The sequence below is a fragment of the Natrix helvetica genome (genome assembly GCF_964273705.1).
Source record: "Natrix helvetica genome assembly, chromosome: 4".
NCBI classification, from domain to species: Eukaryota; Metazoa; Chordata; class Lepidosauria; order Squamata; family Natricidae; genus Natrix; species Natrix helvetica.
In genome coordinates, this window is record NC_138550.1 from 110,099,646 (window position 1) to 110,117,807 (window position 18,162).

General features: G+C 41.3%; 1 protein-coding gene across 1 annotated transcript in view; it reads left to right on the forward strand.

The window, feature by feature from the left end:
• The window catches only part of NETO1 (neuropilin and tolloid like 1), a 108,873-nt gene that overhangs the window by 62,041 nt on the left and 28,670 nt on the right, over nt 1-18,162 (forward strand). The window contains exons 5-7 of the mRNA XM_081953093.1: nt 1,657-1,698; nt 1,790-1,917; nt 16,195-16,423. Of these exons, the coding sequence (XP_081809219.1) occupies nt 1,657-1,698; nt 1,790-1,917; nt 16,195-16,423 (399 nt within the window). The remainder of the gene's footprint in view (nt 1-1,656; nt 1,699-1,789; nt 1,918-16,194; nt 16,424-18,162) is intronic.

Consider the following 18,162-nt stretch of genomic DNA (forward strand, 5'->3'; position numbering starts at 1 on the left):
GTAAAGTTTTTCAGAAATGATTTGCCATCACTGCCTTCCTAGATCACCCAGCTGGCTTTGCGCGTAAGGTTTCTAATCTGATGCCTTAACTACCAACCCAAACTAATTCTTGCCTTAATCATAAAATATATGGAATATTTTTGACACAAGAAAAGTAGCACTTGCAGCATGCTCAAGGTTTGTAAATCTAGAGGGGTGCTGATGTGTTATTCATTTATGTCTGATTATTTAGTTTTCTTGAAGATAGAAAGGCAGAAGGATCCTCCATTTGATGTAGTAAACCCTTAGTTGTTTAGTGAACTGTGAACAAATGCTATATAATTCTACTTGTTTTGACAACTCTTTGTTACATGTTCAGGCTGATAGATTTGAATAGTTTCTTGATGGTTCTTGGAACTGAAAGGCATCAAGGCAGACAATTCTTCAAAATCTTTTGGAATAGGAAAGAGGGAAGAGTCTTAAGTATTAGAACTATTTTTCAAGGGAATATTCAAGGGAATAAAATGAATGAAGGAGCTAGAGCTGTGATGGTGAACCTATAGCATGCATGCCACAGGTGGCACGCAGAGCCCTCTCTGTAGGCACGTGAGCTGTTGCCCAGGTCAGCTCTACCGTGGTGTACCCACACACACCCTGTTTTTGCTTTCAGGAGGCTTCAGGGAGGCCTGCTAGGCCCAAACCTGGCCCCAGGGGACTGGGGTGCACCCTTCATATGGCCCACTTTTGATCCCAGGAAGCTTCAGGGAGGCCTGCTAGGCCCAAAACAGGGCATGGAGGGTTGCACGCGTGACATAGGGTCCCGTGCATGTGCGGGGCATGGGGGAGTCATGCGCACATGCACAGGGGGGCAGGGCACATTGCATTGTGGGTGAGGCCATGCACACGAGCTTGATGTCACGCACATGTGCAATTTCGGCACACGACAACAAAGAGGTTAGCCATCACTGAGCTAGAGTGATATTGGTAGAACATTTAAAGAGAATCTGACTTCATATTCTTTACACCAGTCCTGGTTAAATTGTGATTCCCTTGAGAGTTGAATGAAGCCTCCAGAGCCCTGGCATCTAAATTGCAATGTTTTAACATGACAGAAGGACAAAATAATTATATTCAAGGAGGACAATCATTTAAATTAACAATTTAAAGTCTTTTTCATTTAATAAAATGTATACAGCAGTTAAATCTCATTTAATTTTTATATTAGCCCTGACTTTTTTAAAGAGTGCAGATAATATGCATTTTTAGTGAAAAAGGAAATGAAGCTCGTTTCTTTGTTACTTTCTTGTGCCAGCAGGTAGCTATTATATAGTTGGGTAGACCTTAGCTGCAGCCGCTGGGTTGGTTCAGATGAGTTATAATTAGTTGAATTTAGTCTGTATTATGGGCGTCGTTTTAATTGAGTTTTTCTTGTGTGCTTAAATGTATTTGCTTTTGTTAGTCATTACCCTTTGTTGGAAAAGCAGAGTAGAAATTCAGTAAATTAGCAAATTAACCACCTGAGGGTAACTTTGCTTTTTAAAAGAACAAATATCATTTTAAAAATTCAACTTAATTGTTCTCTTCAGATCCCCATAATTAAGATTAAGCTACATTATAATATTTCTAAGAGTGTTGGGCAAACAGGCTAATTTGTTTTTTCCTTGGTTTCACTTTCAGATCCCGAATTCAAGGATCTCGGGGTTTTGAAACCATTGCCAGGTCGGTATGTTCAGTTTTCCATAGCACTTCAAAACCTTTGTATTTGATCTGATTTTCTTCTTGCTTGATCTTATGTTTTGTTGTTATTCAGTTTGTGAGTTTCAAATGGGAGGATCTGAAGGAATTGTGGAATCGGTGCAGATTGGAAAAGAAGGGAAAGCTTCTGATTCCGAGGCTGTTGATTGTAAATGGTACATCCGAGCACCACCACGATCCAAGGTCAGTTCTGTTCCATTCTTTGATTTGGGGGGTCATCATTTAAGCAAGTGACTACATTAATACAGCAATGTATTGCTTTCTGCAAATAGCTTTTGTTTAATAAGCATTATCTATGTAACCTGTAAACTTACATTTGCTATGTGGAAAAAGTAATTATCAGTCTAAATATTTTGAATAGTATGGTAGATTTAGAGCAATTTGGTCAGTGGTGGGTTTCAAATTTTTTTAGAACCTCTTCTGTAGATGTGGCCTGCTTTGTGGGAGTGGCTTGCCAGCCATGTGACTGGGTGGGAGTGGCTTGCTGGCCATGTGACCGGGTGGGAGTGGCTGCCAGCCATGTGACCGAGTGGGAGTGGCTTGGCAGTCATGTGACTGGGTGGGCATGGCCAACTTGTAAAATGTTGTGAAACTCACTTAACAACACTCTTGCTTAGCAACCAAAATATTGGCTTAGAAACTCTGACATTTGATGCATGCAAATCTTAAATCTAACAAGTTACAAGACCTTTGCACCCCTAATCCTTTAGAAAAAAACCCAGGGGTGTTCAAACTTGACAGCTTTAAAACTTTAAGGTTTAGATAGGACTCTTTGAGGCGGGTGGGGTGATTGGTGAGCCAGCCAAACAGTGAGCGGCGGGCGGGGCAAGCGTGGTGCAGATGGGCGGGGAGAGAGCTGGGACCGGTTCTAAATGGCACGGTAGATTTATGGAACCCCTTCTATAGAAGAGGTTAGAACTGGCAAGAACCCACCCCTGAATTTGGTGCCTAGGCAATTTTTAGGTTTGGGCCCTTTTCTATGTATTAGCTTATATTATAGCAAACATATCGTTGTTGAATATTTTCAAGGACTCCAAAACTTTCAATTAGTAATTCAGTAGTATAAGCATCACTTTTCCAGAATCAAAAAGCAATGTTTTGGAAGAAAGGGCAGATCCACACTTTCTAATTGACCTTCCATCTTCTAATTATCCCCAGTATGCTAAAATGCAACTTTCACTGTCCTCTGCAGACATTCCAATTTGTCAACTTTCATTTTAGTGATGTCCAGAATTGGATATGGAATTCAGATGGGTACCTGATCAGGATGGAGTAGATGGGACAATTACTTTCCATGGTCTTCAATCTGTGTTCCTATTAACACATTGTAAAATTGCATGCCTTTTTTTAGCAACTGCATCATGCTATTGGTTCATATTCAACCTGTGATCTACTTACCCACCCAGAATCTTTTCATATGTACAGCCAGGTTTTGCTATTTCATATTTTTACCCAGATGTAGAGCTTCATATTTCTCCCTATTAAATATATTTTGTCCATTTCATCCCATTGTTCAAGTCTTATCTGTGGAGCTTTTTGAATCTTTTTTTTTTTAAGTGTAGGTCCATCCTCCTAATTTTGTGTCATCTTCAGATGTGATGATTAAAATGTTGAACAGCACAGCACAGAACTCTGTTTGGGACCTTTACCACTCCATTCGGTACTAGTAGCTAATTTGATATGGAGCCATTTAAGAGTATTCCCTTTACCATATCTCAGACAATTATAAATGTCTACACTTGTATCATTTTCTACTTACATTATCATTTTATTAATGAGGACATCATTAGAAACTTTGTTGAACTTTTTGCTGAGGTCAATATTAAGTTAGTCACTCTGTCAAAAAAAGAGATGACAGTAGCATTGCATGACTTGTTTATGACAGATCCACAATGACTCCTTTTAACTGTTGCATGCTTATTCAAAGACTCCCAGATATTCTGTTCAATTATCTGCTAAGGGATCTTGCTTGGTGTAGATATCAAGCTGAGAGGTCTGTAATTTTGCAGGTTCTTCTCTTTTCTGAAAATAGACATTGTTTATGCTTGTTCAACCTTCTAAAACTTAACAGTTCCCTGGGAGTTTTCTAGGATTACAATTAATGGTTCTGCTATCACCTCTAAAACTTCCTTTGGAAGTTCATTTGGCTCCAAAAAAAGTCAAGCAACTTAAATTAGCTGAGTGATCTTGTTTGGCCTGAGATGCATTTCCCACCTTCTACCAGTAGTACCATGGCTAGCTAGAGCTTCATTTCTCTTCAGAGAGGAGACAGACCTAAAAAACACAATAAAACATTCTGGCTTCTGCCGTCATCCATAACCTGTCCCTTGCTTTGTTTCTTCAACAGACCTACAGTACATTGTGTTTTTTTTGTTTCTTTTCCTTTTTTTCAGAGATATCTGAAATGTTTTTTTATTCCTTGGGCATTTCTTGCAAACCTCAGTTCATTCTCTGCTTCAGCCATTCTCACCTGGTCCTTACTGATCCTTCTTTCTCTCATTATTTTGTTGCAATTCTGTCTGTCAAGTGTAGGAAATAAGGAATCTAGACAGTTCAAATAAATAAAAGTTTATTGCATGCTAAAGTGCTCTACAAGGATCCAAAGCAAATTAGGGGTATATAAGAGTCAACAGAATTTAAGGTGGCTGGACTTAGATCTCTTGTGAGCACAAAAGGACTCAAGACTGATGACACATTTGACCTTTCCCTTGGGCTCAGCTTAGTCATCTTCTACACTATCCTTCCTATCCATAATAACTTTTCAGCAGTTTAGGAAGTGTCTATACTGATGTCATCAGATGTCACCTTCTGTAGCTATCCGAAAATTCTATTTATGTTAATTTTCCATTTCTTTCTGAACCCAGTTTTTGCCTGACAATGATAGTGGATTTTGAGACTAATATATAAAGATGAAGTTGGCCATGCCCATACTTGCACTTCTCTGTCTCTTTCTGTAGAATAAACCCCAATTAAGAACACAATCCATGCATATATACTCACACACACAATATACTTCCAGTACATTTACAGAGCTGAAGTAGGCTTCTGAAATTCAGACGGATGTATTAGGGACCTGAGGCAGCCATGCCACCAGATGGATACCTATGTTCATGCATACCCATATGCATAATTATAATCCACTATACAATGTCATGCTATAAACTACATTATAAATTACTTCATGGCAATTCAGACAAGAAACACAACCCAGGAACGTCTTTATTGGAAGTGACATTAAATAGAATCTGAAAGTATTCTTCCCCTTCTTTATTTTTAGTCTTTGAAAAACTAGGAATGGTCTCTTCTGAAATGCTTCCCCCGCTTGTGTACTGAACTGCCTGATCTGATTGTTGACTTGGCTGCGGGTCTTCCTTCTGTCTTCCAAGGTCATTCCCACATAACATCAAGCATGCACATATAAAGCATATCCCTTTTCAATTACAGCTTTTTTCCCCTTATAGCTGGGTAGAGTGATAGAAGAATCAATGCTGATACAATGGGACTGCTAGAGAAGGAAATATCCCCTCCCCCATTGTTTCTCCACTTTCCTAATGCTTCCTGTGCTAATTTTCTGAAAGACCTCATCCCTACAAGTCCCCAATGATCATAGGTCCTTACAATGTGAGAGGAAAATGAAGCTGCACTCTGAGGCTTCCATTACAGCATCAGAGGTTTTAATCATCAATAAAACAGGTAAAGGCAATTGGAGAATAAACTGCAAAATGTGTGTATGTCAGGGTGTCAAACTCAATTTCATTGAGGGCCTCATCAAAGTTGTGTTTGATGTTGAGGGGCCAGGGTGCGTGTTACCAGGATGGACATGGCCAGCTCAACATCACTCATGTTGGGGGGAATCTGTGGTGGCCTGAGCACTCTGCCAACGAAAACGGGTTCTGAGCTCCATTTTTGGCTGTGATGGCCTCCTGCAACCCTCTGCCAGCGAAAATGGAGCTCTGAGGCTCCATTTTTGGCTGCAATGGCCTTCTGCAACCATCTGCCAGCAAAAATGGAGCTCACAAGAGCCACAGGCAGCCCTCTGGAGCTCCGTTTTCGCTGGCAGAGGCAACTGCGGGCCTTTGTTGTTTCCAGGGTAGCCCTACAGCTCAGATCTAAGCACCTCGTGGGCCAGATTCGGCCTCCAGACCTTGAGTTTGATACCCCTGGTATATTGGAGGAAAATATTTTTAAAATTCTGTTGTTGACATTTATTTATTTATGTATATGGCTGCCTATCTCACATACACATTTGTCTAGCAACTAATAATAAATAATTTAGTAATTAAAATTGAAATAAACACTGTAACCAATTTTTTAACAGAAAGCAAAAAAGAAACACTTTGTTTAAACTTTACAACTTCAATTACAGTATATTGCACAAGATGAATCAATTATTAACAGGTTCTCCTTTTTAACTTAAAAATAAAAATAATACATTTGAGTCCCAAAGAAAAATGTGTTTGTCTTTAAGTTAGTAAAAATACCAACAAGTGCTTGAATCCAGACGGAAGTAAATTGCATTTAAAATAGTTTGAAATGTACATATATATGAACTACAGTATGTTATATACATTTTCTTGCCTAAGTTGTACAAAAAGAGTAAGCACATTTTACATTAATTAAGTACTTTAGATAAGATGGTTTAGATTCCCTATATAGTTAGTGCTGTTGATTCAGGAGGCAATTAATGTACCCATGGTTTCCTGATTTTCTTTACTGAATGTATGATGGAGAGATTTTGAGAAGCGGTTCTTATGTTTCCAAGGGTAGACATTGGGAGTGATGAGGAAGACAAATGATGACAAATGATGTGTGATGTAATGACATAAATGTTGCACTTATGCACTCTCATTAGACATTTTGAGTGAGGCCTGCAAATAGTTACCTTATTAAATTGACATTGTTGATGACATTGTTGTCCTTTGTTGTAGAGAGTAGGATTAAGGGGCACATTGGGTCCAGATATAGTATTATTGGCAGGATCAGGATAATTTGTTTTTCCCCAGGTTTGAGTAAGTTGTTATGGAGCAGGTATTTTTGCTGTTTTAAAAATATTTACATAGTTGCTGTTGATTATTGGCCATAACGAAAAGATGCAGATACCATGTATGATTCTGGAACCATGAAACTATACTTTGATAATGTGACATACAAATTCATATTCTCTACATACCAACAATAGGATATCACATTAGTCATATATAATGTATGTACATGTGAAGATGGGATTCCGTGAATAATTATTCTAATATATTTCTTCTTCTATAGTATGTTGCCTTTATTTTTATTGATATTTTACATATATGTAAACTCTAGTTTTAATTATTATGAAGATATTGATTTTTAAAATAATATGTGTAATTTAATAAAGTTAAGATAAAACAGATTTAAGGGTAGTCAGCTGATTTGGAGGAAATTTTCTTTTATTTGTCAATCTAAAAATGATGATACAGGACTAAAATATATAATAGGAACTTATTTTAAAAGTATGGATAAAGAGAGTTCCAGACATTCCCTATTTCTTTGAGAACTTTTTTTTTAATCAAACATAGAACTTCATTTGTTTTCATGCATCCTTTACTATTAAAAAATACGGTGTGATTTGCCCAGTAGACACTGCTTTGAGTGTGCAAAGATTGTGGTTGGAATAGGCAAGGCTGGCATGCCATATACCTTATTGCAATCGTGTTTGTTCAGACATAATTTTTCATCAGATTGGATTATCTAACCCAGGGGTGTCCAAACTTGGGAACTTTAAGACTTGTGGACTTCAACTCCCAGAATTCCCCAGCCAGTCGGCTGGGGAATTCTGGGAGTTGAAGTCCACAAGTCTTAAAGTTCCCAAGTTTGGACACCCTGATCTAACCTAAAAGAGTTAGTTATATACACATTTTTTTTCTTTCTAGTAGTAGATGACCAAGCAAAATAATTATGAAGACGTGGAATTCTAATTATGTAAAAGATGGAGGTGAATATGCAACTATATTAGTACAATAAGAAATATTGGGGTGGACTACATATAATCCTTTAAGACCCTGAGTTAGCAAATACGACTTCGGATAACAAAGAGGATGAATACCAGGAGCGCCCCCCCCCCCAAGATTAAGGTTATGAATATGAGAAGGAAGCCACCCAGAGATTTTTTTTCACGTTTCCACTTTTAATGCTGCTGCTCCAAAGCTGGAATGGAAAAGGAAGGTAAAAGGGAAATAATGTTCTTCTCCCATTCCTTGGAAACATATAAATTTAATAAATAAACTGACTTAACATAACTGATGCATTTTCTAACAGTATGTCATGTCAAGAGCACCATAGGGGTTGTACAAAATCTATTGCTCATGTCATAACATATAAGAAAGGTGGGCAGGTCATCCAGACCAGGAACAAATTCTTTATGAGTATATAAGCCTCTCTTCACTTAGAAACAAATAAACAATTTCTCCTTCTTAACTGTGGGGTTTTGTTTTTGTCAGATTTCAAAGTCTTTTAATATATTTGAGGGGAGATTTATTACTTTTCCAATAGATACGCTTTTGCTAGCTTCAATGTGATTTTTCTCTCTCTTTTTGCCTACAAATGAAAAGTGCAAAACTGTGGTGAACTTTGCTTGAATACAGACAGGCTCTTATGATGGCTTTCTGACTTGCCCAATCAATCTTGTCAAAACAAATGTACAGTGACTGATGAAACAGGATTTATCAAAAATGATTCACTAGGAAGAGCTTATGAGAGAGCTTTTTTTGAAGTTATATGTTATTCAGAATTTGGACTAATTATTTTTTTCTTAATTAATATATGTCATCAAGGGTTATTGTGTTCAAATTAAAACTTAAAAAAAAACCCCTTTCAGTTCAATCTGCATTGCTTTTTTATTATTTAAAAATACCAACTTTAAAAGTGGCAAGACAGTAATTTAAAACTGTAATACAATCAGGGCTATTAATTACATATGTCAGAGCTGCGGTGAGGTTATTTTATTCTTGTTGGTAACAGCCCTGCCATTTTGTAGTGACATTCCAAAGCTGAAACACCTCTGAAATGCTGTCCTTTATTTCGGTCAAAATTATAATAAGATCAAATGGTTCAAAAAGTGGATTTTTCTAACATTTTAAAACAAAAATGTAGAACAGGGTGTTTTTGCTTTCCTCAAACACATAACAATGTTTCATAAAAAAGTACTTACAATGCAGGACATACAAGTGAGGTTTTCTAATATAAGAAGATACCATCTTGCTCCATTTGAAGTAATATCAAATAAACAAAAATGCTTTTTGGATTCATTTTTTTATTTGACTTAAGGACGGATATTTTTTTGTGGCTCACATTATAAAATATTTTTAAAAATGGATAAAAGAAACCATGTATGTCCAGACTTAGCACACTCCATATATACTACACAGAACAACCAACAGGAGGGGTAGGTATCAGTGGCCACTTTACAACCTGTGAACTTGAACTCCTAGAATTCCTTAGTCAACTCCAGGAGTTGAAGTCTACAGGTCATAAAGTGGCCATAGTTGCTCACCCCTGCCCAACAGGGATCTACCAAATACTCAACTCCAGGGCCTGGGAACAGAACCAGTTTTTTTTCCGGAGTGAGAGGCTGGATTGTCCAGTAGAATACATCACGCCCAATTGGCCTCAAGACTGGGATGAAGCTGAAGCCCTGACTCTGTGCTCCATCCTTCTGACTCGTTCGCATTGGGGCTGCCTGCGAAGTTCAGGAAGGCTTCTCCCTTTGTTATTGGCAAGTGGAGGCGGCGGCAAGGAGGATTGTAAGTAGAAGCGAGCGCATGGTCAAGCTGGCGGGGGGGGGGTGCTGGAGATTCCCTTCCCCTCCGTTTTGCCCTGGTAGGGCCCCTCCCCAAGGCAGCGCCCTGCAGCCTCCTCTAGGAGGCTTAAGGGCATCTGCTGCCTTTCGTTCCTCTTGTGCCTTCCAGAGGGACGACTGAGGAGGCATAAGGCCTCACAAGTCATTCGAGGGTGGAGAAACTGTGGGCCCAGCAAGGCAGGTATTCTTTCGCCTGGTTGGGGCGACCTGGGAGGAATTGCAACTGGGATAGGCCCCGTTTCCAATCGCAGTGTATGTGTCCTTTTAGAAGGAAAGGTGGTCTCCCTTTTTCACCGGGACAGGTAGGTCGGCTTCAACCACCCGCACATTGGTGGTCGCCTGGTTGGCGAAGATGTCGTAGGATGCTTGGGTGCTTCACATGGTTTCATCTGGGCTTCGTTAGTGTTCCTTCTCTCCCCCCGGACTCCTTCCATTTAGGCCCTCGGCCAAGTGTATTGGGAAACGCAGGCTAATGCGTCAGGTTCTCCAACACCTGCTTGTTATGGCAGCAGTAGAGATGGTTTCCCCGGTCCAAGCAGGCCGGGACTTCTTCAAACCTGTCCTTATGATGCAGGCTTGCGGGCTTGGAGAGCTATTCTGGCTGAAGATCTCGCACCAGTTTTAGTTTGTGGAAGATTCAGGATGGCCTCCCTTAGATCCATTTGGTGGACGTACGGGAGGGTGACTACATGGTTCCATTGACCTAACAGAGACCTGCCTTCATATTTCCTTTCTCCCAAAGCATAGGCGTTTTTTCTGGTTCCTTTACCTGGGAGTCTATTACCAGTCCAGGGCCTGGCGTTTGATTTGACCTTAGTACCCAGGTTTTTCTCCAAGGGGCTGGCAGGGATAGCAGCCTACCTGAGGGAGGTTTCCATTAGTCCACACTGCTACCTGGATGGCTTCCTCGTCCGGAGGGCATAGCCTCGCCACACGAGGGTGGACATCTTATGGGTCATAGACACCTTTCAGCGTTTGAGGTTTCGTTTTATGTTCATTTCAAGGATAGTTCCTCTCCCGTCAACTTAAATTCTTCCTTTGGGGGTGGTTATAGTTTTCCGTCGGGTAAGGTTTTCCTTCCCCCGGACCATGGATCCGGCTGGTTAACATGGTCAAGCAGGTCCGTAGGGGCTATTTTGTTCCCATAACTCTTTTGCCAGATTGTTTGTGATGCCCATCATTGCGCTGAGGTGGTGCTGTGGGCGCGGCTACATGCCAGGACCCTTCGTTGGCAGCTCTGCCCATAAAGAGATCCAACATCAGCAACTGGATGTCCAGGATCCCGGCCTCTTTACAGGTACTGGTTCCCTTCTAGCGGTGGTTGTCCCCAACCTTGTTCAAGGTTTTCGACTTCTGGGTACAGGAACGCCTTGTCCTCACACGGACGCTAGTTGGTTCGGCTGGGAGGCTCCCTGGATTCTCATTTGGCACAAGGCCAGTGGTCATGGCCCTCTGGCACAACGTGAATGGGCTGGAGCTCAGGGGCCTACGGCACTTCTGGAGTGCTGCCGAGGTTCATCATATCCTGGTCTTGACCGTCAACATTGTGTCAACATTGTGGCAGTGGCCACATAAGTCGGCAGGCGGCACGCATTCCAAGGCAATGCTCATTGAGATGAGGTCGCTGGGATCCTGGGCGGAGAGGCATCTGTGTTCCATTCGGGTGAAGCACATTACCGGCATCGACAATCATCAGGCCGACTGGTTGAGTCGAGGGACGGTGACCAATAAGGAGTGGAATTTCCTCCCAGGAGCTGTTCCGGAGTATATGTCAGAGGCCCAGGAGACTGGTGGTGGACCTGTCATCACTCCGTCCAACGCGCAGCTTCCCCGGTACTACTCGGTTCCCAGCTCGGGGAACGGAGGGGGTCAATGCCCTTCACATGAGATGGCCAGACGGACACCTGTATGCTTTTCCTCCCCTTTCCCTCACTCCTGGGGTCATTCAGAGGGTAGTCAGGGAACAGGCGGAGATCATCCTGGTTTTCGGACCTCATGGACCTGTTGGTTCCGCCCCCATGGAGGAGATAGAGTTGCATCAGGGGTACCTGGTACCCACAGAGCCACTCTGGCTGCAGCTAGCCATGTGGAGATCGAGCGGGAGCACCTGATGGGAGCTCATTTGTCTCACCGGGTGGTCAGGTCCATTGGGGTTTCTCATAGGCAGTCCACAACGGGGTTTAGTGGTTCCACCTGGTCCTCCTTCGGTACCTGGTGTTGATCTGTCCAGGTAGTGCCCACTAGGCCTTCATTCCCATGGGTCCTAGACTTCGTCCAGAAGGGGTTAGCTAGGGCTTTTTTCCCATGATACAATGATGCGGCAGCTTACTGCGCTTGACACAGTTCTTCCAGCTGCAGAAGCTCTGCTTCTTTATCCTGGTTGCCAGTGGTTAAGGGGTTTTTTAGGGGGGTCTCGACTTACGTCCCCCTGTGGTCCATGGTTCCCACATGGAACCTCTGCACAGTGTTGCAGGTCCCTATGTCAGAGCCCGTTGAATCATTGAGAATGGCCAGTCTGAGGCTTCTCAACTTCACGGTGGTGTTTTAGTAGCAGTCACTTCAGCGAGGCACGTGTTGGACTCGGAGGCCCTGCCTCCCAGGATAGTTTGGGGTGTTTCACAGCAACAGGGTTGAGCTTCGTTGGAACCAGGGGTTTGCCTGAAGAAAATCCCATTTTTCACCATTTCCAGGGACGATCCTTCTGGATTCGGTCCGATCTCGGTTGGGGAACGGGACGTGGGTGGCACCATCCAGGCGTGAGACAGGCCCTACGTCTGTTCTTGAAACAGACAGCGAGCCTCTGGAGGTCAGAGATTTTTGGTTTTGTCTTTTCAGCCTTCGTTGCTAGGTGAATGAGTCACTTCTTCCACCTTTCATCGTTGGTTCCGTTTGACTATCACCCTTGCCTTTAGGTCGCAGACCAAGTCTGACTCCCATCTCTGTGAGATGTTGTTGTGGGGAAGAAAGGAGGACAAAGGGTGTGTTGGATATGTTTGCAGCCTTGAGTTATTTGTAAAATAAGAAAGGCAGGATACAAATAAACAAAATAAAAAAGAAACAAATGGGTCTCCATTGTTCGGTTTCATTTCAAATGATAGCAAAACATGCATCCTTAGTCTCTTTCTTTTCTCTGACTAACATGTGTGAGGAAAAGCATACTCTCTACATTTCTTGTCCAGTGGGAAATTTTCTTTATCAGTTCTCTAAGTTTCTGGAACTTGATCATAATGATCAAAGAACTTTGATCACAAAACATATACAAAGAACTTCAACTTAAATCTTGCTATTTTCCTATTTAAAAAAATAATAAGATGAAACACAAAATATTTCTTTTTAAAAACTGACTTATTGACAGAGAAACAATAACGGTAAAATATCTTTTTTTCCTTTTCTGCTGTATAGGATATAACAAAGAGTGCTTTCAAGTAGTAGCTAATAATTATTTGATTGGAAAGTTAAAGAGCCCCACTACAACCCGTTAGTATTTGAGTAAAACCAGGTTAAAACTCCCTAAAGCCCTGTTTTCTATTTGTAAGCGATAAATGGTCTGTATCTAAGGAATTGGAAAATAAAATCAAGACTGAAAAAAAAAATCTTAAGAACCCACTGAAGAACTCCAATGAAAAAGTATTGATATTTAAAACATTCCATTTCGGGCCTCTACAGGCTTCTATAGGCTTCAGCAAAATAAGAGGAGCCCAAAGGAAGGATTGGGTTTTTTAAAGATAGTAATCCAGACTGAACTCTTTTAGCAAGCTGTTTTATATCACATGCATTACTAGGTCAACCGTTATTTAACCCTGATTCAATTTATAGACGAAAACCACTGCTTTTAGGTCTCTTTCCAGAAAGTAATATTTTTGATTTGGATAATTAATTTTCATCTTATTATAAGTGCTAAAATAGCCAAATTTAGAGCTTATCAACTCAGAAGTGAGGTAGTTTCTTAAGTTGACAGGATGGTGTTTCATGATGAGGTAGTTTTTTTTAAAAAAATCATACCATGTATGACTTTAAAACATAAAGGAGATATACTTGATTAAAAGTGAAGTTAATTAGTGACAATCAATTAGCTTAGATATTTTCTGTTTCCTTTTTTAGTTCTGTAAGTTTTTGAACCTTGCTAAATGTTGTTACGGCTGTTGTAATTATGACAGGTAACTGTGAGTATAATGAGTTTGTTGCAGAAATGTCAGAAGTGATTTAGATTACTTTGAAAAGTACTATATGTATTAGGAGAATGAAATTACTAGAAATGCCACAATGCTTGAGTTAGTTGTAGTAGATTGATCGTATGTGAGATTCACAATAAAAGTCTGCATTTACTGAAATATAATCTACAGGTAAGCATAATGGGATGATCAAAGCTACACCTCTTTTTATATGTCTGTCTGTCTGTTGTCTGTCTGCTGTCTGTTTGTCAAGTTTGAATATGGAGTATCATGTTCTCTCTGTATCTCTTTTCTGCTTTTTTTGTGAGAAGAAGGACTCACCTATTAGTAAACACTGAATTCAGCCAGCAGATGATTGTTTCGACCACCTGAAGAAAATTTCAGTCTTGCTTTATTAACATCAAGGCTATACATACAACATTCACAGTGGATAGCAACAATTCCTAGTTTAAGAAGACTGAAATAAAATACATTTTGTTTCCATCACTTTTGAATTTCTTAACTGATTAGAAAATAAACTTTACAACATTTCCATTCACCTAAAACATCTGATTGTCCAGCAAATTATACTGTTTTATTTTGATGATGTTGCTATTTGTTTTGGCTTGAGAAGAACATTCACCTCAAATAGCTGTGGGTCATTTTTCATCTTTTTTGGAGCCAAAAATAAAACTGAATATGTGGCCCCATAACCTCAACTTAGTATTCAGAAAAGCTCCTTTTCAATTAGAAATGCACAGTATTTTCTTGAAGATTTAAGGTTATTCGAAGCTAAAGACCTTGCTCAGTTGTTAGACCCAGTTTATAAAGTACTATAAAATTGTTCTTTTGGAAATGGTCCAACACAAATTTTAAGATCTAGTTTCCAAATACATTGCAAACCAAATGTATATCAAAAGCTATTCGATGCTTTGATGCATAAAGGTTGCAGCAAAGATTGATATGCTTAATTTGTGTTTTTGTTTTTTAAAGAAACATTTATTTCTGCAGCAGAAGAACTTTTTAGAAATAATTAGATCCTTGGGTATGAAATTTTGATATTTACAATGTTGCATAAGCGAAAAATATTTTCCTTCCATTGTTCTGTTGGGCTGTACCTCCTTTGCTTCTGCCCTATCAGTTTGTATATTTCTTTGTCTTCCTATCATCCTAAACATTTTTGAGTATAATCAAGAAGATGAGCAAAATAAGATAACTCTTTGTCCTTTTTTTGTGTTTTATCCAGCATGTTAGACACTATTTGTCATTATTGTAATTATAAAGAAATTAAATGGGAAGGCAGTAATTTTTTTTCCCTCCAATGGTAGAATGTCTCATTTCTCAAACTTCAATGTCCTATGTCCTATTACAGTGGTGGTGAACCTTTTCGGCACCAAATGCCGAATGCTCTCGTTTGTCAGGGGAAGAGGAGCTGCCCATGCCGAAAAATGCACATGCCGAAAAATGAACTTCCGATTTCCAATGCATGCATGCACGCCAGCAAACTAGTCTTCCAGTTACTGGGGCACATGTACGTGTGACGATCAGCTGGCTGGCTGATCTAGCTCTTCCAGTTTCCAGCAATAGGAGGCCAGCTGATCATCACGCGCACATACGTGCCAGAAACCCGGAAGAGGAATGGGCGACGCCACACATGCCAGGAGACATGGCTCAGTGTGCCACTTTGGGCATGCGTGCCATAGGTTCATCATCACGGGCCTATTGTCGTTTGGACATGAATTTTATTACATTATTTTGGATTCATTATTTTAATTGATGATCCTGCCTTAGGTTTCATTAGGCATTGATCGATTCTGCTATGCATTGCTCTGGACCATTAAAGTTTGAAGTGCAGAGAGAGATAACACCTGTTGAGGAATTTTGATATTTCACAATTAAACTATAGAAAAGTTAACAAATTCTAGATGGTTTTATTTTATTATTTAAAAATAAGCGGGTTTTGTTCTCACTACTTAAAGAAATAAGAGAAGAATGCCAAAACCTTTTTTGCTCTTAAACATTCCCGGATTTTAAAACAACTGATCTACTCGTTTTGAGACAGTCAGAAAAGAGAGGACAAACAGAAGAAAAAAGGACAAAATATTTCTTATGCTTTTCCCTTTTCTGTAAATAATGTGGCGTGGTGAAACTATATGAAGAAGCATACTCATTTTCTATTCTGTTCTGAGTAATATAAAGACCTTTGATTATTGCTATGTGCATACATAGACTTGATCATAATGAGTTTGTGATAAGCATACCCGAGAAAATTCTTCCAAGGACAAATAAATTGTTAGAAAAAGGATTCTCAGTTCCGTTCATGATCCTGTTTTCTTGTTCATGCTACCATTCAGGAACATAAATGTGATCATTGTTCACTGTTTTGCTGTAGAGCATTGGAATTCTTTGAAAAGCAAAAAACTGATGTGGAAATGCAAGTGTTGGTCTATGCCGTCATGTTCCCTGTTCTCTTTTTTATAGATATATTTACGATTCTTGGACTATGAAATGCAGAATTCTAATGAATGCAAAAGGAACTTTGTGGCTGTCTATGATGGAAGTAGCTCAGTGGAGGACTTAAAAGCAAAGTTTTGCAGTACTGTTGCTAATGATGTGATGCTGCGAACAGGTCTTGGAGTAATTCGCATGTGGGCAGATGAAGGCAGTCGAAATAGCCGATTCCAGATGCTCTTCACATCTTTCCAAGAACGTAAGATACTTAATAAGAATTCCATTGCCATCTAACATTTAATGGTGTTTTCTTTCATACCAAATAAATATGTTGATACTTTATGTTTATTTTTATTTATTTATTTATTTATTATTCATATTTATAGACCGCCCCTTCTCCCGAAAGGGACTCGGGGCGGTGTACAGTCACTAAAATACGTTATAAAATACATACATAAAACAGTTAAATAATTAAATACGTAGGTGGAGGAGGTTGCAAGACTGTATATAGAATAATAAATATAGTACATTAAAAGCTTATTAAAACCCCAAACCCAATTAAAATGAATAAATCCCCGGGAGGTAAAACTAAGAAAGTGCCAGGCCAGCTGATTGAAATAGGTGAGTCTTTAACTTTTGCCGGAAGGAACGGAGGTCGGTGGTAGTTCGAATGTCTGGGGGGAGGTCATTCCAGAGGGTTGGGCCCATCACAGAGAAGGATCTACTCCTAGGTGTCGCCCGCTGGCATTGCCTAGCAGACGGCACCAAGAGGAGCCCCTCTCTGTGTGAGCGGATAGGTCGCAGGGACGTGTGTGGTAGGATGCGATCCTGCAGATACCTAGGTCCTATGCCATGGAGCGCTTTAAAGATGGTAATCAGTACCTTGAAACGCACCCGAAAGGCCACAGGTAGCCAGTGCAGCTCGCGCAGGAGAGGTGTTACGTGGGAGTAACGAGTACTTCCCATAATAACCCGCGCGGCTGCGTTCTGAACTAGCTGCAGTCTCCGGATGCGTCCCAAGGGAAGCCCCATGTAGAGAGCATTGCAGTAGTCCAGGCGAGACGTCACCAGCGCATGAGTGACCGTGCGCAGGGCACTCCGGTCCAGTAGGGGGCGCAATTGGCGCACCAGGCGAACCTGGTGGAACGCCCCCCTTGCCACGGCTGCCACATGGTCCTCCATTGACAGCCGGGCATCGAGGAGGACACCCAAATTGCGCGCCCGCTCCACAGGGGACAGCTGTTCGCCCCCTATGGCCAGCGATGGAGTCAGCTGGCTGAACCGAGGTGCCGGTACCCACAGCCACTCAGTCTTGGAGGGGTTGAGTTTAAGTCTGTTGTCCCCCATCCAGACCCCGACGGCTTCCAAACACCGGGACATCACTTCGACAGCCTCGTTGGGGTGGTTTGGGGTTGAAATATACAGCTGAGTATCATCAGCGTAAAGATGGTACTCAACCCCAAAACCACGGATGATCTCGCCCAGCGGCTTCACATATGCGTTGAACAGGAGAGGCGAGAGGACCGACCCCTGTGGCACCCCACAAGTGAGTGGCCTCAGGGACGACCTCTGCCCCCCTGTCAACACACATTGCTTCCGGTCGGAGAGGTAGGAGCCGAACCACCGCAAAACGGTGCCTCCGACTCCCATCCCCTCCAACCGGCGCAATAGGATACCATGGTCGATGGTATCGAAAGCCGCCGAGAGGTCTAATAGGACCAGGATAGAGGAACAACCCCTATCTCTGGCCCTCCAGAGATCATCAACCAACGCGACCAAGGCTGTCTCAGTGCTGTGCCCGGGTCGGAAGCCGGACTGGCGTGGGTCTAGATAGTCGGATTCGTCTAGGTGTCGTGGAAATTGCTGCGCCACCACATTCTCAACAACCTTCGCCAAGAAGGGGAGGTTGGAGACTGGACGATAATTAGCTAGCTCCATTGGGTCGAGCGAAGGTCTCTTGAGCAAGGGTCTCACCACCGCCTCTTTCAAGGCGGTAGG